Source organism: Equus przewalskii, chromosome 12, assembly GCF_037783145.1.
Source record: "Equus przewalskii isolate Varuska chromosome 12, EquPr2, whole genome shotgun sequence".
NCBI classification, from domain to species: Eukaryota; Metazoa; Chordata; class Mammalia; order Perissodactyla; family Equidae; genus Equus; species Equus przewalskii.
This window is the reverse complement of record NC_091842.1, coordinates 6,606,363-6,631,796: the sequence shown is the minus strand read 5'-3', so window position 1 is coordinate 6,631,796 and position 25,434 is coordinate 6,606,363. Positions and strand designations below refer to the sequence as shown.

General features: G+C 48.8%; 2 protein-coding genes across 12 annotated transcripts in view; one reads left to right on the top strand and one right to left on the bottom strand.

Annotated features, from left to right (window-relative positions):
- The first annotated feature begins 64 nt into the window (after positions 1–64).
- On the top strand, positions 65–20,206 carry ATP5MF (ATP synthase membrane subunit f). 2 transcript variants are annotated; one of them, XM_070567504.1, is made up of 5 exons: positions 65–505; positions 12,413–12,641; positions 17,828–17,935; positions 19,202–19,318; positions 20,071–20,206. In XM_070567504.1, the coding sequence occupies exons 2-5, from the start codon at positions 12,629–12,631 to the stop codon at positions 20,097–20,099; spliced, it is 267 nt and encodes an 88-aa protein (XP_070423605.1). In that variant the 5' UTR covers positions 65–505; positions 12,413–12,628; the 3' UTR covers positions 20,100–20,206. The 2 variants fall into 2 exon arrangements, with proteins under 2 accessions (XP_070423605.1, XP_008514275.1); XM_008516053.2 differs by having other exon boundaries at positions 65–820.
- Positions 16,522–25,434, bottom strand: part of CPSF4 (cleavage and polyadenylation specific factor 4) — a 21,387-nt gene continuing 12,474 nt past the window's right edge. For 2 of the 10 annotated variants that reach the window (XM_070567491.1, XM_070567498.1), the window contains 2 exons: positions 25,055–25,150; positions 21,093–22,068 (listed from right to left, as the gene is read on the bottom strand). In XM_070567491.1, coding sequence (XP_070423592.1) covers positions 22,000–22,068; positions 25,055–25,150 — 165 coding nt within the window. In that variant the 3' untranslated portion in view covers positions 21,093–21,999. Of the gene's footprint in view, positions 16,786–21,092; positions 22,815–25,054; positions 25,226–25,434 lie in introns of those variants that run through there. The other 8 variants (XM_070567489.1, XM_070567494.1, XM_070567495.1 and 5 more) reach the window with 8 other exon arrangements.

Sequence of the window (25,434 nt, the reverse complement as noted above, 5' to 3'; positions counted from 1 at the left end):
GCAGGGGATTGGCCGGTTGGCCGTTGGGCGGGGATAAAAGCCCACGTCGCCAGGGCCTGTGCTTGACAGAGTCTTGGCGCCCAGAGAAGGCCTTCCAGCTCCTGCTCCTTCTGCTGGTTCCTTCCAGGAGCGCTTTAAAGCTGACTCTGCTGAAGTGACCACTCTGACCCACAGCTCCTCTTCTGAGCTCAGGCACGGACTTCTCATCCATATGTACCTTCTCTACCCTTGGGAAAGCCAAAGAAAAAGAGAAACACCAAGCTGAACCCCACTGGGTTCGGACGGAAACACCAAAATTCCAGTGCTGGTGGAGTAGCAACGACAGGAAGTGCATCACGAGAATGAACAACATCGTGAGCTCAGTGATCCCAGTATTATGGGAAACCTCAGAAAGCTTCGGGAACTCTGGCTGACAAAGAAAATAGAAGTGAGGGCGTGAAGTGCTATCGGCATGTTTGCAGAACACCAGAGTGAAAAAGACAGCCTCAGAAGGGGCAGGTGCCAGGTATTTCTCATAGTCGGTCTTTTACAGTGTTGAAAACGATACAGACTTCTTCCCAAGCCGAAGGAAAATGGAGGGTCAGGTGGGCAGGGGCTGGATGAACCTTGAGGAGCCTGAATCATGAGGGGTGCTCACTTCATGTGTCACAAGCCAGAGAGGAAAATGTAGGTGGAATCCTGGACCAAAAAAATCAGAGCCCTAATGAGCACCGTTGTCAGAGGTCCTGAGTCTGCAAAAGGAGGAGAAAAAGAAAAGTATGCTGCCCACTCGGCCTCACTTAGTGCATTTTCTTCTCCTTCAAACTGGATGAATGAACATGCGAGTCCATGCTACTGAATCCTTTATGGGGGAGTGGCCAGCACAAAGGTTGTCCCACCTGTGATATTAACACTTAGCCCCATCAGGCACCCTTGGGGAGCACTGCACGCTTCATGGGGGCCTAGCCATGCCCCTTGCACTCCATGGCTCCCCTCTGAGCTCTGAAGGCCTCCCTGCACCTGTCCAGGAACCTGGAGGGAAGTGAACACTGAGGGAGGGAGGTTGCTGGAAGTCCCTGAAAGAATCTGGGTGATAGCTTATCTTATCGTATTCTTGCTTTGAACAGGCTTCTTCCCCCATTGTCTTGGCATCCCAACAGATCAGCTACCCTAAAACTTCACATCCCTTTGAATGGGGGACCTCCACAAAACGTGAAAAGAGGAAGGGCCTCCTAAAGTTTTTTCCCAGCATTTAATTATGAAAACTTTGAAACATTATGGATGAGTGAAAGAACTTTACAGATGACACGTGTATTCCTGCAGCATTAATTCCATCATTAACATTTAAATGTTCTGGCTTTGTCACATATCTATCCATCCCATCCATCAACCCATCTTATTTTATCTGTTTCAAACAAAATTGCAGACATCAGTATACTTTCCTTAAATAATTCAGAAGGCATGGTAACTAGAGTTCCACATTTTGTACAGTATACATTTTAGTTAAAATTTGCTTGCACTGAAATGCACATCTTAAGTGATGAGTTTTAACAAATGCATACACCTATGTAACACGAACCCCTGTGAGGTTATAGAACGTTAACCTCAGCCCCACAAGATTCTCTCATGCCCTTTCCCAGTCAATCCCCACGCCTATCCCACAAAAACAACCACTGTTCTGGTTTTTTCCAGTGTGGCTAAGTTTTGTCTTATGAATGTCGTATTAATTGAGTTTAATCGGCAATGGCCAATGATTTAATCAGTCATGCCTATGCAATGAAGCTCCCATAAAAACCCGAAAGGACAGGGTTTGGAGAGCTTCTGGGTTGGTGACCACGTGGAGGTGCTGGGAAAGTCGTGCTCAGAGAGGGCGTGGAAACTGCACACCCTTCCTCTTGCATTGCCCTATGCATCTCTTCCATCTGGCTATTCCTAAGTTACATCCTTTTATAATAAAGCAATAATCTAGTAAGTAAAATGTTTTTCTGAGTTCTGAGCTGCTTTAGCAAATTAATCAAACTGAAGGTGGGGGTCATCAGAACCTCCTCTCTATAGCCAGTTGGTCAGAAGCCCAGGTGACAACCTGGACTTGCAATTGGTGTCTGAAGTTGGGGGAGGGCAGTCTTGCAGGACTGAGCCCTTAACCGGTGGGATCTGACGCTGTCTCTAGGTAGATAGTGTCAGAACTGAGTTGAATTGTAGGACACTCAGCTGGTGTCAGAGAATTGCTTGGTGCTGTGGAGGGGAAAAACCCCACATATTGGAACTGGTGTCAGAATTGGAATCATGTGCTGGGAAGCTAGGACCAGAGGGGGAACTTGCCCTCGGCCACACAAGTCCCAGCATATCCAGGAAAGCAGTGATTTGTGCCCCTGCTATGTCCTACTCTTGATCACAGCTCAGAGGGAGCCAGGGCTGTCGGACTTTTATTTTTTGGCAATTATAAAAGCTAATATTGTTGTAAGAAACATTTGTAATGCCACCTTTTGTTATCTACAAGATTTAAGAGACTAATACATTTTTAAAAATTATTAGCCTAAAAGTTAGTATTATTGTGATTTTGGTGTGTAATTCTTTATTATTATTATTTTTTACTTTCTTACTCCACCTTCTCAGGTCCCCCGCGTCCATCTGACAGCACAGAGATTAGCACTCAACCTCTGAAGGGTGGGGGTGGAGAAAGGGACTGATTTTCCTCCTTCACCCTTAGCTTGGGCTCAGGCTATGAGCAGGTCTGGGAAGGAAACCAGACGAAATCTCTAACTCCCAGGATGATCATGGTTCAGCCTTTCACCTTTCCCATGTGTAAATGAAGGATTCACTTCATTGTCCAGGACTCCTCAGTAGATCTGAGCTGGAATGGCTAAAGTGTGGATGGCGTGTCCCCTCCTCTTTCCTCTCTCTCCATTGCCAGCGTAGATTCTTGGAGCCCCCACGGTCATCCTCTGTGCATGCTCCAGACAGGATCCTGCACACTCCTTGCCCCCCCGAGTCCAGCTCCAGAGAGCCCATGATGGTCATCTTGGGCAGGCTGCCTGGGCAGGAAGGTCACTTGCATCATGGCCTCCTGGGGTTACTCCTCTGACCTCCTGCTCCATCTCACCAGCTTTTGGACAGAAATGGCTCCTGGGACATACTCAGCGCTGGGTTCCTGTCCCAGGGTTACCCGTTGGGCTTCAGAGAGAAAGAAGCTTTTTGTGTGTGTCTGTTATGTATAAATGACTCTGCGTGTGTATTCTCAGGCAATAGCTTTCATTTATTAAGTGTCCACAATGTTCTAGGTTTTCTGATAAGCCTCTTCATGGAGCATGACTGTCATAATGACAATGTCAGTGCGTACTTCTGCTTAGACCCAGGGGCGCCCTTTCCATCTGGCTGCCTCTGCCATGTTCCTCACCTGCGTGGAGAAGGTGAAGGAAGTTCCCACATTAGGGAGACCCAGAGCACCAACTTCAGGCAGGCCATATTGCTGGGAGACCAAGAAAAAAAAATCTCTCTTGGGTTAACTGTGCCCACAGGAGCAGGAGCAGAGAGCTAAGAGGACTTCACTTCCAGTTCGGGGACAACTCAATACTTTGGAGAGAGAATCTGCAGAAACCATTTGCCACTTTCTAGAAAACAATTGAGGCTGCTTTTGGGGCTGGGTTGGAGAACGTGACAACGACACATTTCTTCTCCCCAAAGAAGCATTTCTTAGTGTCTCAATTCTTGAAAACAAAAGGCAACATCCCAGAGTGGGTCAGTCTCTGAACTGCTTCTCTAACGCTGAGGCATCCAGCTGTGAATGATGCCCTGAGCGGGAGGGACCAGTAAGGGTGGGCACCAGAATGCAAGGCAGAGCTGTTTAACCAAGGACCATGGGTGGCCTCGGGACACAGTGAACACCCTGAAGTGGTTACAGATCATGAGGCTGGCAATGCATGGAGAGAGGGCTCACTGCTTTTATCTGATTTCCCCAAATCATCAAGACTCAATGACAGAGGTTCCTTGCCCCAAGCTAAATCATGACCCCCAGGAATTCTGACCCAGATGGGACCTTGCACACTACTCATTCCAAAATTTCCATCTTACGGATGAAGAACCTGTGACCAAATGAAGAAACGGTTGTCCAAGACCCCACTGCAATTAAAGATTTGGGAAGAGACACAAAAGCATTGATATAAGTTGGGTGCCTGTCACCTATTATAAATTCAGCAGCACATAATCTTTCTTATTCGTTCACAAAAAGGGGGCATGTTATTTGTTGGTTTCCTTGCTTTGCTCCCCTTAAGGGAAAGCCAGCAGCTGCAGACCCTCCTTGTCTGAGGGTCTGGCTGATGTGACCAAATTCTGTCATCAGTGGCGGGGGGGGGGGGGAGGAGGGGGAGGTGTTGGGCTGGTGGGTCAGCCGAAGGATATTTTTTCTGTGTCTATAGTGCCCCCTGGTGGCTAATTGGATAACAACCCACCTCTACTGTTTGAATATAAGATGTGATGGCATGAAGATTTAGGGTCACACAATGATCCTCACGGGGAACTTCTCCATCAGAGCATACCTGGGGAATTCTCCAAGTGCACACGTTCAGAAAACTAACACCTGTGCCAATCTTCCTCCATTTTGTATGTGGGTTGCTGCCACACCATGGCTGACAAGTGGTGTAGGTCCACGCTTGGGATCTGAAACTGTGAACCTGGGCCACCAAAGCAGAGCATGCCAAACTTAACCACTATGCCATAGGGCTGGCCCCAATACCACATTATCTTGATTACTGTAGCTTTATAGTAAGTCTTGAAGTCAGGTAGCATCAGCCCTTCAACTTTGTTCATTTCCTTCAATATTGTGTTGGCTATTCTGGATCTTTTGCCTCTCCACTTAAACTTTAGAATCAGTTTATCGACATCTATAAAATAACTTGCAGGGATCTTGATTGGGATCGCATTGAATCTATAGATCAAGTTGGGAAGAACTGACATCTTGACAATATTGAGTCTTCCTATCCAAGAACCTGAAATACCTCTCCATTTATTTAGTTCTTTGATTTTGTTCATCAGAGTGTTATAGCTTTTCCTCGTGTCCATCTTGTACATTTGCTAGATTTATACCTAGGTATTTCATATTTTTTGGTGCTAATGTAAATGGTATTTTTAATTTCAAGTTCCATTTGTTCATTCTGGGTATATAGGAAAGCAATTGACTTTCGTATATTAACCTTGTACCCTGCAACCTTGCTATAATCACCTACTAGTTCCAGGAGTTTTTTTGTCATTTCTTTCAGATTTTCTGCATAGACGATCATATCATTCATGAACAAAGACAGTTTTATATCTTCCTTCCCAGTCTGTATACCTTGCCTCATTGCATTAGCAAGGACTTCCAGTGCCATGTTGAAAAGGAGTGGTGAGAGGGGACATCCTTGCCTTGTTCCTGATCTTAGTGGGAAAGGTTCTAGTTTCTCTCCAGTAAGTGTGATGTTGGCTGTAGGTTTCTTGTAGATAGTCTTTATGAAGCTGAGAAAGTTCCACTCCATTCCTAGTTTACTGAGAGTGTTTATCATGAACGGTGTTGGATTTTGACAAATGCTTTGCAGTGCTATTTGGCGTTGTCCTGCATGTGCCCCATGCACCGGTCAGTCTGGGGCCTGGGTAGTTGTTTACCCTGTGGCTCAGTTCTCAAAACCTTTGATATGCAGTTTAGGGTCAGATCCACACATGGGCAGCTTGGTGGTGAGGCCAGGAGCTTATATATAACTATAGGGGATCCTGAAAATACAACCTTATTAAAAGAAAATTGCATTTGAACAAAACCAAAGGCCCATCATTTAACAATGATATTTTAACATTCCTCTCACATATTATCCACTTGCAAGAATTTTGTCTTAAATATTTAAAAATTATAAATACCATTTCAGAATCTATTTTACTTTAAATATTACATCTTCCATTTTGCCTAATCCTTTTAATCATAACTCTAAATGTTGCATTGCGTTCCATCAAGGCTACTATGCTAGTGTCTTAATTATTGCTCAATTATTACATAATTATTGCTTCCTTAGTATACAATTAAGGTTTACAGTACCGAACCCCAACTCTAACTTACAGGTAGAGTTCTATTAACACCAAAATCATTTCTGGATATGTCCCAATAGATTTCTCAGCACTAATTCCCAGAGAAGGCACATTCTTGTTATTTTTGTCACCTTCTTCAGAAACTCCCACCCTGGAAAGTGTCGGGACCCATGCGAGCGACATGACAACCACATCCCAGTGTGAAAGGAGATCACTTCACCAGGTTCCTGTAACATAGATCCAGCCATCCCCCCAGACACAGCCCGTCAATTCAATACCAGCGTGCTGAGGCCATGAAACCAGTTCCTGTGGGTCCCCTCTGTGTAGGTGCTGAAAGAGAGAGCCCCAGGGAGGATTTTCCGGAGAATTACTACTTAATTCTCTCTATTTCCATCACTGCCTTAGATTCCTCTTATGGACTTCATGTTTGTGTCTTCTGAAAATTCATATGTTGAAACCCTAAGCCCCCAGGTCATAGTGTTAGGAGGTGGGATCTTTGGGAAGGAATTAGGTCCTGAGGATGGAGCCCCCAAGGTGAAACTAGTGCCCTTGTAAGAGACTGGAGAGAGCTTGCTTCCCTCTCTGCTCTCTTCCTTGTGAGCATGCAATGGGAAGGTGGCCGTCTGCAAACCAGGAAGAGAGCCCTCCCCAAGAACTGAATCTGCAGACACACTGTTCCCGGACTTCTAGCCTCCAGAACTGTGAGCTATAAATTTTATGTTGTTTAAACCCCCTAGTCTGTGGTAATTTGTTACAGCCCCTCAAACTGATGAAGACAGTCTCTTTTGTTCATTGTTATATTTCGGTCTTTCTAAGATTGTGTATTTCTCCATTTCCACGCACATCCACACCCTCCTTCTTCACTTCCCTTGCATTGAGTCCTTCATCATTTCCTAATTTGTAATTTTTACAATTTTCTCTTGCTTTTCAGTTCTTTTTTGTGTTTCAATACCATTCCTTGTCTGCAACTCTGTCTCGCATTCTCTTCACAATGTGTTGTATTTTTGTTACTCCCATTTTTAATTTTTTTCAGCCATCATTTACAACTTCATTTAATTTTATGTCCCCTCTTCTCTTGTTTGTGTCTTCCTGATTTGGAATATAAATTTCATTTCTAACCTTTCTGCCTTTTAAAATTATCTTCTCATTCATTCTGTTTCCTGCTTTCTCCTAACCTGGTCTCTCCCTTTGTTACCCTCCTTCTGTCCTATTTCCCTTTAGTTGTATATAAATCAGATCCTCTGGGATTTCTCTCTTCTCTCTCTCTCTCTTCAGCACCTCTCGTCTCTCCCCTGTTATCCTCCCCCCTACAGGCTGCGTCCTCTCATGCACCACCTCTTTAAGCTTCCTCACCATCATAATAACTCTGCTTCTCTTCCACTCTCAGCGTGATTCTTTTATGCACTGTTTTGTTCATTTACGTCTATTTTTTCACACAATAACTTAACAAACATCTACTGAACATCTCTGATGAGACAACCACACTTTAAGTACTGAAACACAGCTTTAAAAAGGAGCTCAATTTATACTGAATGAAGCAGAAAAGTAAACTGACCATTTTCTTCGAGTTTGATGGATGCTACTGCAGACATAGGTCACAGCGTACTCGCCAATAAGAACAGGATCACAGGGAATATTGTTTGATGTTGTGTCTATCTGGCAAGTGAAGGTAATGACCCCTACCCTCCAGAACCTTGGAAGATGCAACAATGATCGCAAAAGCCTTTATTAACTGTAATGAGCTCCCCGATATGGGGCTGTTCTCCCGGCAGGAGGCACCCCTATTGTTTCTGAGGTGATAAGAAAGGTCGTTCAAGGTCACCAAAGCTGGAATGGCCACAGCTTTCCGTCTAACAGAGAGCTGCTGCACCCCCTCTGGAAACCAGATCCCAATATGTCACCCCCAGAAATGCAAACCCCTTAGAACAAGTCTTAATGGGTCCCATGCCTCCTGCTCCTACACCCCTGCACACTGCTGGTGACAACTTGCTGAACTTGGCAGGACCTGAGATGAATTATTCTGGCAACACAAGAAAAACTTGACAACACAAGAAAAACTTGCCATCTGAAGTTTCCTCAGACAGCATTGGATTTTTTGTTTGTTTTTGTTTTAAGAGAAGAAAGGAAAGAAAAAGCATTCCAAAGGAGATGAATGTCAAGAAACTGGATCTCCTCCCCAGTGAAGAGTCTGTTTTCTTGATGGACCTAGGAGAGGAGTAAATTCCAGCCCTCCGCCCAGGGTGTGGACCTGACGCTGAGCCTCGGGGCCAGGGGGGTTACATGGTGCTCCTGGGACAGGAGGACCTTTGGGTTCACCCCTTCCTTGTCCCTGCTTCCTTCTGAGGATGAGCAACTAGGGATTAGAAATCATGGGTCACGGGTAAACCCAGACATGGTGACCCCAGACTTTGTTTGGACTCGTGGTTTTTACGTAACCACAAATCCTTCTGGTTTTCACACTTAGGCTCTTCCTTGAATAGAGAAGAAAACTGTACAGTCCTCAAAGCACCCGGAGGCGGGCAGCTCTACCCAAGCCTGCCCTTGCCGCTGTCTGCTGGTGCCTGCTGGCTGGGAAGGGGCCAGTGTTTGTCCCTGCGATGAAATCCCCGAATGTGGTTCTAACAACCTGTGCAGGAGCACATCTTTCAAATGCAAATCGTTCCCGAGCCCATACTCCCAACCACCTTCTTTCCTTGGCTCTTACACTCCAGGCCACCTGCCCTCATCACTCCACTGCCTACACCCTGGAGCCCCCTGAAATGATTCAAACTTGCCAATCTTAAACCTGTTTTCCCTGCCTCACCTGTTCTGTCCCATGGAAACCACAACAAAGGCTCTTGCCCACATTTTTCCTCCCTCCCTCTGCCTTCTGACCCACCTGCTGCTTCCTCTGTTCTCTGTCCCATCCCCCCCCCCCCCCACTCCCACACACACATCCCCTTCTCTTGGAAACTGTAAATAATGAGCTATCCTTTCACTGGCAATCATCTCCCGATCTGTTGACCTCACTATATGTGAATAATAATAAAACCTACATTTTAAAACATGATCTAGATATTAGTCACTGGCCACATTCATCAATCAATCAATTAACTGAAATTAAGTAAATAGGACTCAAAAACCAGATGTGGTCGGTGGCTATGGAATTGGACAGTGCACAGACCGTTTCCATCACCACAGACCGGTCTACGGGACAGCGCTGGTCTAATTGCTCCCATCTCAGTGGTAGTTTTCCCACCCATCCCCTCCCAGGCCAGAAAACTGAGGATGTCCTCGACCCCTTCCCACCACCCGCTATCAAACACAGTCCACTCCCAAGCCCGGAGGATCTGCCCGCTGAATGTGTCTGTCCCTGCTCTCCATTGCTTCCCTTCTGTAAACAGGCCAACCTGCCCTCTCTGCCTGCCGCCTCTCGCGACCCCCAGACGTCCACGTGGCTCACTCCGCGCCCCCACCGGCCTTTGCCACGTGTCACCTCTGGGGCGGTCTGCTCAGTCACCCTGTTTAAAACCACTGCCTCACGTCCCCTGGCACTCGCTGACCTTCACAGCTTTCTTTTTCTCCACTCATCACCATCAAACGCAATGGTGAGATCGTGGCCATTTCCCACGTCTCTTTGGAGCGGAAGATGGTTTTGCGCCTCTGGGTCCCTCTGGCAGATGAGGCCACGTGACCAATTCCGGCCAATGAGTGTGCGCGGCGGTAGCGGTGCAGCTCCAGGCCAGGGTGTGGACCTGCAATGCGGCTCCAAACTGGTCTCTTTCCTCTGGCGTGGCAGTCAGCTGGTTGACATAGTGGCTGCTTGTTAGTCTGAAGCCCTGAGTGAGTACAACGAGTAGAATCTCTTGACTACCTGTGAAGGGCATGTAGGGTCAGTAAAAAATAACCTTTTTAAAATAAAATCCCTGGGATTTGGAGGGGTTTTTTGTTTGTTGGTTTGGTTTTTCTTCACTGCAGCCAAACCCAGCCCATCCTGACTATAAATTCCATTTGTTTGTTTATTGTCCTCTCTCCTCTGGAACGAACGCTCCACAAAAGGCAGGGATTTTTATTTGCTTTGCTTTCCCAGGATCTCCAGTGCCTGGAACAGTACCTGGCACAGAGTAGCACTCAATACTTGTTGACATGAGCATCCTGCAGGACTATGTCCCCTGCATAGCTGGCCTGCATCCAGTTTTACACCCTCACCCCCCAACCCCCTTCATCTATTATCTACCCAGCAACCTGGGTTATTGTTCTAGTATGTAGGTCTGATCATGCCACTCTCTTTCTTAAACCCTGGCTGGCTCCCCATTGCTCTCAGGATAAGCTCCACTCTTCACCTAGCATTCACAGCATTTTGTGTTCTGACCCCTGCTTGCCTCTCCAGACTCATCCATCTCCAACATCGCTGCCACCATTCTTCTTTCTTTTTATTTTTTTATTGTAAAATATACATAAAACTTACCATTTTAACTTTTTTTTTCTTGAAGAAGATTAGCCCTGAGCTAACATCTGCTGCCAGTCCTCCTCTTTTTGCTGAGGAAGACTGGCCCTGAGCTAACATCCATGCCCATCTTCCTCTATTTTATATGTGGGACGCCTACCACAGCACGGCCTGCCAAGCGGTGCCATGTCTGCACCCAGGATCTGAACCACTGAACCCTGGGCCACCAAAGTGGAATGTGCACACTTAACTGCTGCACCAGCGGGCTGGCCCCTTAACTATATTTAAGTGTACAATTCAGTGGCATTAAGTACATTCATATTGTTGTGCAAACATCACCACTATCCATCTCCAGAACTTTTTCATCATCTAAACAGAAACTCTGTACCCATTAAACAATAACACCCAAGTCCCACCATTCTGACCCAAACCCACTGCATGGCTCTATCCCTTTATGCCTTTGTACATGCAGTTCCTGGTGGCTGGAGTGTCCTTTGTCAGCGTGTCTGCTCGTCAACTGTGTCTTCATTTTTCATTTCTTTTTTTTAAGCTCTTTTTTTTTTTTTTTTTTTTGGTGAGGAAGATTGGCCCTGAGCTAACCTCTGTTGCCAATCTTCCTCTTTTTTTTTTCCCCTCCCCAAAGCCCCAGTACATAGTTGTATAGCCTAGTTGTAGGTCATTCTAGTTCTTCTATGTGAGATGCCACCAGAGCATGGCTTGATAAGTGGTGTGTAGGTCTGTGCCCAGGATCCCAACTGGCAAACCTGGGCCACTGAAGTGGAGCACACGAACCTAACCACTAGGCCATGGGGCCACCCCCTGCATCTTCATTTTTCAAAAGCCAGCTCAGATGAACATCTCTTCCCTGAAGCCCCCCTAAATCTCTCCCTCCCTAGGAGTTCATGGCTCCCTGCTGCACACCTTCACACGCATCCACGACAGTGCTCTCACCTGTCTACACATCTGCCTCCCACCCAATACCAGGGATCCTAGAGCACAGAGACCACGTCTGATTGACTGCTATGTCCCTAGTGCCCAGTACATTGTAGTGTGGGTTTGGTGAATGAATAAACGACTGATAAAGACGAGTTTGAAAATTAACTCCCCCAAGTCACTTTTCTGATGAAGTTATCAGTTCACTGGTCCAGTTCCTAATATCCACTCAGTTCCTAATCCTTTATTTATTTATTTATTTTTAAAGATTGGCGCCTGACCTAACATCTGTTGCCAATCTTTTTTTTTTTTTTCCTTCTTCTCCCCAAAGCCCCCCAGTACATAGTTGCACATATTCTAGTTGCGAGTGCCTCTGGTTGTGGCATGTGGGACGCCGCCTCAGCATGGCCAGATGAGCAGTGCCATGTCGGTGCCCAGGTTCCAAACCAGCCAAACCCTGGGCCGCGGAAGGGGAGGGCACGAACTTAACGACTGGGTCACAGTGCCGGCCCCTTAATCCTTTATTGTGACACATTGTTTCATTTAATTCCAACAACAAGGATGCCAGGTGAGGGCTGCATCCCTATCTTAGAGAGGAGGAAGCTGAGATTCAGAGAATCCAGTGTCTTGCCCAAGTCAGAATTGCTTAACCAGGAATGGAGCCCAGTTACTCAAGTTCTTATCAACACCAGATCGTGGCCTTCGCAGAAAAATAAAGATCGTGGTGAAGCATCATTGTGCCTGGAGAAGTGGCAGAAAGAAGGGCGGGAGCTTTGTATCCCTAGGGTCTTGCTTATTTCTGTCCTCAGGTCTCAGATCAGAGCTGGGACACATATAGGTACTCTTGAATCAAACCTACGTATTTGGAGCCTACACCTGGATCAGCTTTTCGTGGCGCCTGGGAATTCCTTGAGAGTCGCAGCGTATCTCAGAGGAGGAAAGGCGACAGAGTAGGAAAGCCAGGATGCTCTGTTCTCCTCACTTCCCATTTTCGGTCCCTTCCAGCCTCCCCCGCTTCCTCCCTCCTAGGATTAGGAGCCCAAGCTGAGCCCCGCTTCTCCTCGCCCCCAACTGCTTTGCCCTCCACGGACTTCGCCCTTCACTCCATGGCGCACTTGCAGCCCCAGCCTCGTAGTGGTCGCGACCTGCTTCCCGTGAGCCTCTGCTCCCCGCGGCCGCGGGGCGCGTGCTCCTTTCCCAGCAGGCCTCGCGCGGCCCGGCACAGCGGACACCCAGGACTCCAAGATGGCGTCAGTCGGTGAGTGTCTGCACCCCGCTGGGGCCTCCAGCTTGGCGGCGGGAACCGGGGTCCGGGGTCCCGAGTCTTCCTGGGAGGGGAGGGAGCTGCGGAGCCGCCTGCCCGTCGCTCAGGACCTTCACCGCGCCCTCACTTGAGACGCCCCGGGTCCCGCGTATCCGACCCCTGTCCGCTCGCCCCGCCGCGACACCAGCCGGTGCAGGGCCCGCGCCCCCTGCCGCAGCGGGGACGGGGAGGGCAGCCGAGCGCCGCGCCCCCGGGCCTCGGACCGCGCCCCTCGGCCACCCTGCCTCTCCCCGCTGAGGAGTAGGTGCTCTCGTCCCCGCCGCCACCCGGGCGCTTTGCACTTGAACCCTGCGCGCAGCTTCTGTCCGTTTTCCCGAAGCTGAAGCTCAAGTTAAGCCCAAGACGGTGCCTGACACCGCTTAAGATTCGAGGCGTTTCTGTTAAATATGCGCCGAAGAGGCTCAGAGAGGTGGAGTGACCCGTTCAAGGTCACAACTAGTGAGAGGGCTGAGCTGCCATTCAAAACTAGGAGTCTGGGGGCTCGTCTCGTGGTAAGCTGAGATTTATTCCCAAAGATGACCTTATGCGCAGCAGGCTTTTCGGTGACATATAAATCTCTACACTCACCGGACTGTGCACACTGATTTTTTCCCTTTAATACGAAAACCATGTTTTAGCCCTCGATCTTCACAGTTGCCTTGTCAGGAAGTCAGTGCCAGGAACATTGATCCCATTTTAAAGATGAGGCAAATAACGGACAGGGATGTGGGGTGGCCTGCCTGAGGTCACACTGCGTCATAGTGGCAGAGTTTTGATTAACCGGTGTGTGTCTTACCCCAATTTCTATATTCTTAGTCCCAGCCTGGTGAAGCGAAGAGGGGGTCAGAAAAGATGAGAGTGATGCTGTTTTTCCCATCTGTGAAAACAGGCGTGAGAATACTTACCCACGGTGGCTGTGAGCTGTTTAAACAAGGCAACATGTAAAAGGGAATCATTGGGACTTGGCGTCTTATTTAAGCAGAGGGTTGTTGTGAAGAGCAGTGTGGTCTGAGGATTAAACAATTTTGTACCCGTGAGGTACGTGGAACACTGCCTGGCCCACAGTCGAGTGCTGGTCATGCCAGCTTTCACTCTGTGACCCTTGGGCAAGGTCATGTCACATAGTGGCCCATTCAGCATCACCCCAGGTGGAGGAATTGGGAGTCCAGGTCTCTTAAGTGTTGATGCTCTTTTAGAGGGTGTCTGCTGCCAGAGCGTGCACCACTAGTTCACTAGCAAGTAAAGTGATGGAACTGTGAATTAACAGCAATAGATGAGATCAGGGGTCGGCAAACTGTGGCCAATGGGCTGGATTTCCCGGGGCCTGTTTTGGTATGTCCCGTGAGCTGAGAATGGTTTTTATGATTTTTAAAAATTTGTTTAAGAAAAAAAAGACTATGCTCCAGAGAGCTTGGGTGGCCTGCAGAGCCTAAACTCTTTACTCTCTGGTCAATCCCTAGGTTGGATTTAGCACCCAGGAAACACTTGGCATTTTCATGCCTCCCCACATAGGTAGACAGTATGCTTCTTGATGTAAAATCAGGCCAGGTAGCCACGTCCCCAGCCAAGAACCTGTGGGCCTTCCACACCCTTCACTGAAAGTCTGTCATGACGGGGAACTGTGTGTGGGGATGCTCCCGCCTTCAGATAGCTCATAGGCAGAAAGATCATAATAATTCCCATTTATGTAGTACCTCGAGCCAAGTACTAAGGTGGGTACTGTTTTTACCCTTATTTTACAAAGGAGGAAACTGAGGCAGAGAGGGCAGTAACTTGCCCAGATGCTCAAGCAGTTAGGAAGTGGCACTTAACCCAGAATACTTGACCCCAGAGTCGGCTCTGTTCATGACTGCCCTCTACTGGTGTGAGTCAGCGACTGCAGAGGAGTGAGTGTCGGGGGAGGGTTCCAGTGTGGCTGCCAAGGACTGAGGCCTTTGTCTTCCACTAAAGAAGAAATCCTTGGAATAAGTGTGGGTGCATCTCTGATCAATGTGATGGTCCCTTGGAGTTTTGTGGGGGTGCTATATTTGGCTCTCCTTAAGGCTAATGTGATTTTTTTTTCTATGTTTAAAAATTTCCTAGTTTGGATTAAGGAAACACTCTTATCTTCATAGTACAGACACACAAATATGTAGAAAAATAAATTTTAAATTGTTGGCTTTTTTCTCCTGTGATGTGCCAGGGCACCATGCCAGCCCCTGAATGTGGTCATGAGAATGCAGAATATATTTTCATAGTTTGTGTGAATGTGAAAAAATAGCTTCATACTGGACCCAGAAGTGACTTTTTTTTTTTTTTTGAGTCACCAGCCTTATACCAATCAAAAATACTTTGATTCAAAATACTGTTTTTCTTTGGCACATCTCCCCCAACATAGTTCTATTTTTTAAAAGCATCTTTAAACTTTTTATTATGGAAGATTTCTGATACAAAGGCAATAGAATAATGTAATGAACGCTTCATACTCATTACCCAGTGTCAACAGTTAGTGACATCCTGCTAGTTGGTTTTAGAATGACGTTTGCACTCCTCAGCGCATGCGCGAAGGCTTTGAGAGTGTCACAGAGGTACTGACTCTCTTCTTATTCAGGAAGAAATGTGGTACAGCAGTCCTTGGACTAAAAGCCTACCGATGCGAGTGAAGACAAAACTGGGATGTAAGATGTGTGCTTCTTCAGCTTTTCTAGAAATAGCACAGGGAAGGTGACAGAGAAAGGTATAGGTCATTCTCAGATGACATTATTGTTTGGTGTTGAACTCAATATCATTGACACTAATCTTTGCAACAGAGATTTGGAACATATCCTGAAATTCATTTGAGAGTTTCACACATTTCAAAAATATTACCAAACTAATTACCATTTTCTGTTTATAGAAGAACTAAAGGGTGTGATTATCCCCGTGTGATTATCTACATGCTTAAAATGTCCTAAAGTTGGTTTATATGCCATTTCTTTCTCTACTCTTCTCCTTTTTTTCTTTTTTGGTGTTTCACGTAAACCTTAATGAGATTTCAACAGTAATCATAACAGTTTACAGTTCTGAGCACTGTTCCATATGCTTTTACATAGATTCTCGTTCAGTCCTTGGAATAAACCATCTTACAGACGAGGAAACTGGAGCTCAAAGGTTATATAGGAAGGAGGCCTTTTAGGAGATGACACTTACGTTGAGAACACCCTGTGGCGATCCAGGGATACTGCAAAGCAAAGGCCTTCGGGTGAAAACAATCCTGTCCGTTAGCAGAAACGGAAGGGGGTTGGCTGAAGTGTGGTGAGCGGAGAGGATGAGTGGATATGAGACGATTGTCTTCCCCATAGAACATTGGCTCCTGAGAGGAAGGCTCTTGTCTGCGGTCAGTGCTGTATCCACAGTGCTTAGCGTGCAGCCTGGCATATGGTGGCTGCCCCACATTTGCTGGATGAGACTAGTTGGAAGGTTGGGGCCAGTTTGTTTGGAACAGGCAGCCTAAACTGTGACCCTAAAGCCATGTATGCAAGTTTCTTGACAAGCTGTCGGTCTGGCCCATCAAGGCCAAGTGTCTGGTTCACCAGGTGACTGTGGCGGATTAGAAGCTGCTGTTAAGCTTTGCATTTCTGTTTATGGCCTGACAGCCTTTGCCCTTGTTAAGGGTTGGGAGATGTCGGGAGGCCTGTGGGATTCCCCAGCTGGACTCTTGAGACTGGTCCTTAAGGAGCCTTAGTCTTTCCTTGGATCCCCAAAATGGAGAGGAAACCTTGGAGTGATCAGTCTGGCTCCTCCTGTGGTTGGTCATTTTTAGGGAGGGACAGTTGTCCTGGACTCCTTGCCCTGAAGAAGACACCTGCTAGGTAGCTTTTTTTTTTTTTTTTTTTTTTAAGATTTTATTTTTTTTCCTTTTTCTCCCCAAAGCCCCCCGGTACATAGTTGTGTATTCTTCGTTGTGGGTTCTTCTAGTTGTGGCATGTGGGACGCTGCCTCAGCGTGGTCTGATGAGCAGTGCCATGTCCGCGCCCAGGATTCGAACTGACGAAACACTGGGCCGCCTGCAGCGGAGCGCGCGAACTCAACCACTCGGGCACGGGGCCAGCCCCGCTAGGTAGCTTTTTAAAGTTGATCTCTGCAGGGGGAGAGGGGAAGGGAGACCATTTCCTCCTTAGGGGCATCTGGCCATTTACGGGTCCACCCCCTCCCCAACCCCCCCCGGTTCTCTTCCTCAGCTGAGAGATGAGTACAGTATGGCCTCAACCAGGAGCCCTACCTGTCCTCAGTCCCCAGACTCTCATTGGAATACGGGGCCTGTTGGATCGTTTGGAGTGGGTTTTACTAAGTTGACATCTGTGGTCCCAAGTAGGATGCCTGAGGTGGAAATCAGATTGGCTGCAGGAGTGCGGGGGCCAGACCTGAGGTTGTGTCCAGCCTCCACTGCCTGCACGCTGTGTGACCTTGGCCAAGTTGCCCAACTTTTCTAAGTCACTCCTGCCACCCTCTTTAAAATAAAGGCATCAACAACTGTCTGAAGATTAAATGAGCTAATATATGTAAAGTAAATACTAGTTTTGCAGTAACCTTTCTATTCTCTCCTCCACTTTATTACTTTCTTCCTCGTGGCCCTTGGTTCTCTTGTTACACAGTCATTCCCAGCAAGCTGTCATTCAAAATCCTCTTCATTAATAAAGCTGTCGCTGCAGCAGTTCTGCCATTGTATAGACTCCAGCTTAAAATAATGCACTTGGTATGACATACTTATTCATAACATCACTTACGTGCAGCCTCTGTGTAGTGATGTTATTGAATGCACCTTTAGTTTTTTTAAAGATTGGCACCTGAGCTAACATCTGTTGTCAGTCTTTATTTTTTCTTCTTCTTTCTCCCCAGAGTCCCCCAGTATATAGTTATGTATTCTAGTTGTAGGTCCTTTTGGCTCTGCTATGTGGGACGCCGCCTCAGCATGGCTTGAGAGCGGCACTAGGTCCGCACCCAGGATCCGAACCCGTGAAACCCTGGGCTGCTGAAGCAGAGTGCGCGAACTTAACCACTCGGCCACGGGGCTGGCCCCCAGAACGCACCTTTACTGAATGGGTGAAATAAGTGACATAAAAGGATGTTTTGTGTTTTGGGGAGATTTTTCAGTGTGTGTGTTTTCTGCTCTTCCTTTTCAGTACCATTGAAGGAGAAGAAACTCATGGAAGTCAAACTAGGAGAGCTGCCAAGCTGGATATTGATGCGGGATTTCACCCCTAAGGGCATTGCTGGAGCGTTTCAAAGAGGTCAGAGCCAGCCTTACGGACATGTGTAGACAAAAGCAAATCTTTGAGTCTTCAGTTCTCGTTTGCCCTGAATTGATGTGGGCAGTAAAGGCCTTGCCTCAGACCAGTAAGTTATGGAGAGAAGGACAGGGAGCGACTGTTCACCCTGGAATTGCCATGTTTGATTGGGCCTACCCAAGGCTGGCTCTGAGATACTTCGGCCAAAATGTTTTCCGTTGCTTTGAATTGGTACCACTGCCAACATCTTAAAGAAATGTCCATGAGCATTTTTACACCAGAAGATTTATTTGAGAGGAAAATGAGTTTGTAGCATAGCGGATATCAGTCCATAATATAATGCTTATCTCCCTGCCAGGCAAAACTTCCAAGATGAATATTTGAAATGGTCTGTCCTTCAGGTCTGTGCATTTTCAAGTGCTCGACTAGTCAGATCAGTCCCATGGAGCCCGTGGCATCCTTCCAGGAATAAAGACCACATCATCCCACAGGGACCTGCCTGGTGTGCGGCCGCCTCAGGGCCCCTCCTTCTGTGTTTTTCCTTAGATTCTGGCTGCCCTGTGGCTGTCTTGTGCCACGTTTCCTCTTGCCTGAGGCCTTTCCTCAGCCTTGCTCTCAGATTAGAATGCTCTGCCTCGTTCGCACCCTTAGTTACAACAGTGCCTGACTCCTCAGTGGAGATGAGTGTGGCCTATTCGTGCGCACAGCTCCCTGCCCTGCTCCTTCCTGGCATCCCTCACTGTTGTACACTGGGGCCTGTGATCATTTCATCCTTTTTTATTGACTAGGCCCTGAGCCCCTCCCAAGGGCAGAGACTGTGTCTTTCCTCACTGGTGGGGGCATCCAGTAAAGAGATGAATGCACGAAGCCTTCCTCCTCCCCGAGGGCAGGCTGACGCAGCTGGCCACAGCCAAGTGGCCCTTACTGGGGGTTGGGTTCTCGGTCAGAATTAGGGTAAGGGGGTCCGCAGGGCTGGAGGTGAGGGTGAGGTAGGATCAAAGGCCGAGAGGCTGAGCCAGCTCTACGGCAAGGTCAAGACCAAAGAGAAGGGGCAGGGTCAAGGTGGGCCTAGCTGGAGCTTGTCCTGGGCTCTTGGGAACCCAAGACCCTATGGGGCATTTGTGCTTTTCCCTGATCAACCGGTGCATGTAGGGCGAGCGGCTTAGAGCCAGAGCAGGACTGGGTCCCTGAATTTAAGCCAGACTCAACTTTGCACTGCGTGAAGCGTTCACAGCAAAGCAGGATGGTGACCTCCTCTCCTGTTTGCAGGTTACTACAGGTATTACAATAAGTATATCAATGTGAAGAAAGGGAGTGTCGCTGGGATTTCTATGGTGCTGGCAGCTTACGTGCTTTTCAACTACTGCCGTTCTTACAAGGAACTCAGTGAGTGTCTCTTGGATTGCCTTGTCTGGAGTGGGGCTTCCCATGAGAGGGTGGTATTGGTTCACGGTCAGATTCAGAAGTCCACCATTCTACTGACAGCTGAAGAATTGGAGGGACTTATCAGAATATAGTATATAGGATATTATTTTAAGTGAGGAAATTGTGGCAAAGAGAAAATAAAGACAGGAAAAATAAGATGAAACTGGGGTAAAGGTAATACTTAGGAAGCGTCCTATAAGATACTGCAGGCTGTGCGAAAGGTTGGTGGAAAGTTTGGCTTCATCTTGCTAGCAGCCAACACAATGAGGGAAATGGGTTGAGTGGTATGATCCAGTGTCTGTGCAGTGTTCTAGAAAAGTGTAGCTGTTCCCGCTTCTGAGACCTAAGAGGAGCTTGTCTGGTGGGAGACGCTGACTGGGTTTCAGGGGCTGTTTCTGACGGCGTCCAGCCCCCAGCCAGTCTGTGGCATCCGAGGGGATGCTGGCTCTGAAGGATGGGTTCTTAGGGGCTGTCTGTCGGAGTGGGTGTTCCTTCTGGGAAGGAAGAGGCTGGCCAGGTGGCAGATAGCTCGAGGTGCCTCCCTGCCCCCAGATCTGCCAGTTCCACTGAGACACTGGCAGCAGGTTCTGGGTCGTCTCCTGAAAGGAGTTCTCTGGATGGTTCTCCACGACTTTGGCCTCCTACCCTTGCAATCATCTTGTGCTTTCTTTATACCTTTTAAGAAACTTACTGTTTTGCCTTTCTAACTTCAGAACACGAGCGGCGGCGCAAGTACCACTGAAGAGGGCCCAGTGTGGAGGCGCACTCTGCATTCCTGACCGTGACCTTTGCCCGGCACCCCGAGCCCTTTCATATCCTGAGAACCCAATAAAAGATGACTGGTACACAGACTGCTTCACTGGTGGAGCCACTTCAGGGCTCTAGGAGCACCTGCTGCCCATGGCGGCATGAGTACAGTTCCCAAAGGGGGGCTGTCCAGACAGCCCAGGGCTGTGAACTCCGATGCCTTGGTGGGCTCCCCACACCACCGTTTTGGGATCTTGTCCCAGCTCAGTAGGGGGGTGGGTATCATCTAGAGCTCCCTGTCAGCAATGCCCAGAGCTGTTCCCCTGCTCTTTGCCTTGGGCGTCGTAAGCACTCTCAGCCTTCTGTCAGCTGCGGCTTTCACACTATAAAGCAGAAGCCCTGTGTTGCCCATCTTCCTGCCTTACCAGGGTATCAGGGACTCGAATGGGAGGCTGTGGTGACATGGGCCCTCCAGGTAAGGAAGGCTCACCTGCAGGAGGCTCAGTGGATGACCCAGAGGGTGAGGGAAAGGACAGCCCTATGGGAGCTTGCAGCTGCCCCCGTATCCAGCACCCTCCTTACACCCTCGGAGGTCCTCAGTAAAGTGAGTGACATGAAGGCCACAACCAGTTGCTTGTTGAGGGGTGTGTGGTGAGCTTATGTACTGCGTGGAGTATAAGGGGGTGGGATGCTGTGGCTAAGTATCTTCTAGAGGATGCGAATTTGAGTAAACACATATCCAACATCTGAGATGAAGATCAAGAGACCTGCTAGGTAGTGGCTGTTCCAAAGGCCAAGCTTCCAGACTTTACCAGCTGCCAGTACAAAGGCCTCTTTCGCTGGCAGCATGGCTTCCCTTTGTGAGATTCACATTTGTTGAAAGGGGACAAGTGGGCGCTGCCAGCAGAGCTTCGTGCCAGACGGCTAGTGCAGCCAGTAGCAAGAGTCCTCTCCTCAGCACAGAGTCCCGGAAGTAACGAGACGCAGCTTAAAAAACAAGCTTTAATCAACTTCATAAAAATTGTTCTTGTAATTGAACTTGGATAGGCCCACTTGCCCAGCAGGTTGCAGGTGACAGTTTCACATTTCCAGGCTCAGGAGCAGGGTGGTCTCCTCCAAAGGCCAGAGGTGTCTGAATGACAGCACAGACGCTTGATGGGGCAGGAGGTAGGTGCACAGATGGACTGGGTCATCTATTGAAAGGGTGGTCTGCAGCTCCAGCTTAAGGTATACCTTAAACACTGTTAAGCAGGTGCCCCAAGAAAATAAGCCCAGAGGAAAAAGAGCCTCACCTTGAGAGGCCTGCACGCCTCTCAGCCACTGCCACCTTGGAGCAGGAGCAGGACCAGGCCAAGGCAACAAGCGCCCTTGAGTTTGCCCTGAAGGGCTGCCTCCTTCAAATCACATTGATAGGCACAGCTCCGGAATCCAGCAGGATATGGAGGAAGCAGGCCTGACCTGGCGGCAGCTTTAAATGACCCACCAGCCCCTGGGGTCACCAAGAACGGGTGTTTAATGAGACCCTGAGGGGAAGGACCGTCTCCTACACAGAACTGCTTAGCACAAGCCCTGCCCCTGCCTCCTCCCCTCCTCAGAGGGCAGTGTGCAAGGAGTCCCAGCCAGGAGGCCTTGATGCCTAGACAAACATGATGCTGACCTGAGGGACCAAACTGGAACACACGTCCCCGTTTTAAAAAAAGATTACAGCAAAATGATAGGGAAACTGACAGACGTGGCCCCTCAGAAGGATGAACCCAGCATGCCTGCCTGCCAGCTCTAGCCAGAGTTGCACCAACGCTGGCATTAAACAGTTAAATGCACGCTCCCAAGGATGACCCAGAGTTGTCTCCAACAACAGGGCCCCTCGGGCTGCTCTGAGCTGCCTCCAGCTGCTGTCACTGTCCACTGAGAAAGGCCAAGTGCCCTTTGGTGCATCTGTTGGCGTAGTGTCCTTTTTCACCACACTGGGAACAGCAGAAGGGAAGGAGGAGACAAAAACACCGTTTTCAAATGCAATTTTCAACTAAGGCAGCACCCACCAAATACCAGGTTGGGGACGGGGACTCTGACATTCTCACTGGGACAGATGTTGTCTCACACCCGAGGGGAGGGGAGCTCCGGAAGGTACAGTGGTGCAGAAACTGCAGCCAGCAACTCAGCAGATGGAAGAGAGACTGCCGGGGCGAGAGGAGGATCTGAGAGCGCACAGCAGGAGCTGCTTCGAGTGGGCCCATGTCCAACACGGGGCCTGCCCACGGAAGGGCTCTCACCGTGGGTGACAGGGTGAAGAGGAGCCCATGGCATCGGACTGCCCCGCCTGTCCAGAGACCAACCCTTCTGCACAGCTGGCCAGTCACTCACCTCTGAGGCACCGTTCTGGGACTCCCTGGAGACGGGGGATGGAACAACACAAGAGAAGCCACCTGGCTCCTACCCCAACTCAGGGATTCATTGCTGTGGACACTGAGGGTGGGCTGCACCCAGAGCTTTCCCTCCTGGCTCTTGCACACCTGCCTAAGCTACCCCTGGGGACAGGTTTTGGTCACAGGATCAGAGAGACGGGGCGTCGGTTAGACTTGGGTGAACAGACCTGTAGAATCACCTCTCAAAAACCTAGCACCAACCCTGACTTGTCTTGGCTCTGATTATCCTGGCCCTTCCTTAGCTTCTCTTCCTTCGTTCCCGTTACTCCTCAGAAAGCAGGAGGGAACTGTAAGAAAGGGAGTGAACAGCAGCCTCAGGCACTGAACAAGGGGCTGGGAGATGGGCAAGGGCACCACTCTGCACTTCCCCACCCACTGCCCTCCCAGTCCCTGCTTCCTCGGCCTGGAATCCACGCTCTGCCTGGTCACTGCCCAGCACTCTTGCCTACTGTACTCCTGTGACCCTACAGTCCCCATGTTCTCAAGTCTGTCTGGTCTGTAGGTGTGACCTTCGTGTGGACGGGTGGCCTGTGCAGCTGCCAGTCAGCCCTTCAGCTGATGTGAGGACCAGAGGGAGGGGCCATGCAGGCCCCTTCACAGCACTTGTCATGTCCATCGGCCTCCATGGCTAATCCTGGGGAATCCAGGATTCCCCAGGAGGCATCTTTGATAGTAACTGTGAAGCGCCCTTGGTAAGAAGAGGTGTCAGGTCCCCCCAGCGCCTCTCTGAGTTCAGGACTTCACAGAGGGAGCACTACTGAAGAGTCCCGGCCAGGGCAAGATGTCAGCTGGGCTGCCTCAGGACACCTAAGTTTCCTCACTGTCCTCGAGAACTGACCGTTTGGAAGCGGTCTGCTCTGTGTGGGGCAGGCTCCCCATTCACCTCACTTCTCCACACCTACTTTCTGTACTCTCCTCACTCAGGGCTCAGGCTCAGACATCTCTGAGGTCTTCCCTGAATCCACGTGCACTTTTAGCTTTGGTGTCTTTGGGCACTTGCCTCCGCAACCCCGGAACACAGATCCCTCCAGGGAAGCAGCACCAGTCTTTGTTTCCTCAGCAGAGCCGGCACAGAGCAGGTGCTCAGTGAGTGTCTGACGGCCATGGGAAGTGCCCAGTGGCTCGGCCTTTCTTTAAAATGTCTATGAACATTTTAAGTGTACGCCTTTTGACTTGGACCTTCCACTTGGAGTCACGGATGACCTTCTACTTGGAGTCAACATCATCAGACAAGAGCTCACAAATGTCTAAGTGTCAGATTCAGCACTGCTTTTAGCAGCAAAAGCTATAAATAACTTAATTGTCTACCAACAGAGAACTGGGAAAATAAACTGTGGTTGTATTATGCAGCCACTGAAAAAGATTAGACTTAGATATACTGACGTAGAGAGAGCCACAATATATTGTAAACAAAAAATTATAGGAATGGTATACATACTAGGGCCCTATAGATGTTAAAAATATATACCATCCTGTGCTTGTGTGAATGGAAGTTGAGCAGAGCAGCTCTCCAAGTAGGGTCCAGGGGCCCTGGCGGGGTCCTCGCTAGGAGTTTGGGGTGTAAAGGAGTACTGAAACCAAAAAGGGTGAGGACACACTGAATAAAGCGGCTGTTGTAGGAAAGGCAGGCATAGGGACAACACTCACTTTGTATCCTCAACACTTCTACATCATCTAAAAGTTTTTACAAAAAGTATGTACTAACTTTGTATTTTGTCTCCTAATTCCCAAATTTGAAGTTTCTGTGAGTCCAGTTCTGTTGTCAGTTGTTTCCACTGACTGACTCGGTGGTGCTCGTTTCCTCCTACATTTTGTGATTTTTAATTATGAACTCATCTTCAGAACCCCGCTGTGGGAATTCTGTGTGGTCTGGGCTGGGAATAAATTCCTCAAAGAGCCAGGCACTCATCCAGGGCTGTTTTAGGTTAGAAAACTCTGCAGCTTTTCAGCCCTCACCAAGGGCATGAATACAGGCCTGAAGTCATGGAAGGGCCCGCCAGAGGCTACAAACTCTCAAGGGACTCTTATCTCCCCTTTCCATGCAGAGCCAAGAATGAGACAGACAAGTTTTCTAGTAGGTTTTTCAAGTTTACCCTGTAAAAGTTGAAACGTGTCCTATGTTATGTATGTGTGCGTAGGGGAGAAGCCTGTTCTAATCTGATTCCTCCCTGTGTGGGCCTTAAGCTTCGTCCCTTTCCCTTGGGTGTGCCCACGTGGCTTCTGAGGACAACACAGGCTCCAGAGCTCACTGCCATCCCTCAATTTGTGTTTCCATTTTATTCCTAGCCTCTGGAAGATTTCCTTCCCTTTCTTGCAAGCGCGCTTCATTCATTCAGCAGCGTGTTTAATCATTCCCCTGGCCTTGGTGTGTCGTGGAAGGAAGTAGGATGGTCTCTAGCCCAGCAGAGTGGCCCACTTTTACAATGAGCAAAAACAAAGGCGCTTTCATTTTTCAAAATTAACTATCTGGGGAATGGAACTGGCCACTGACTGAAGACCCCAGCCCGCCCCCAGCCCCAGGACTCACCTTGTAACAGGTGACCTGCTCCAGCGGCCGGGGTCCCCGGTTGCCTGCGCTGCTGTTTTGACTCTGCATGACCCCGATGACCTGTGGGGCTCTCTGCTGATTGGGAGAAGAGTTCTGACTCGTTAACTGGATCAAGGAGGACGACCTTTGTAATGGCGGATTGTTACTTTGCTGGAAAGAGTTACACAACACGGTTTTACTGCGGAAAACACGTGCACGCAGACTACCAATGGGGACAGGAAAAAAGAGGGCGGGACTTCTCCCGCATGACCAGCAGGAAGAAGGGCTTCCACGGTGGCCCCACTCAGGAGAGCAGGCGGAAAAGAAACATCTGGTGATGATGGCAGGAGCTGCTGCCCGAAAAACACCATGCAGACACA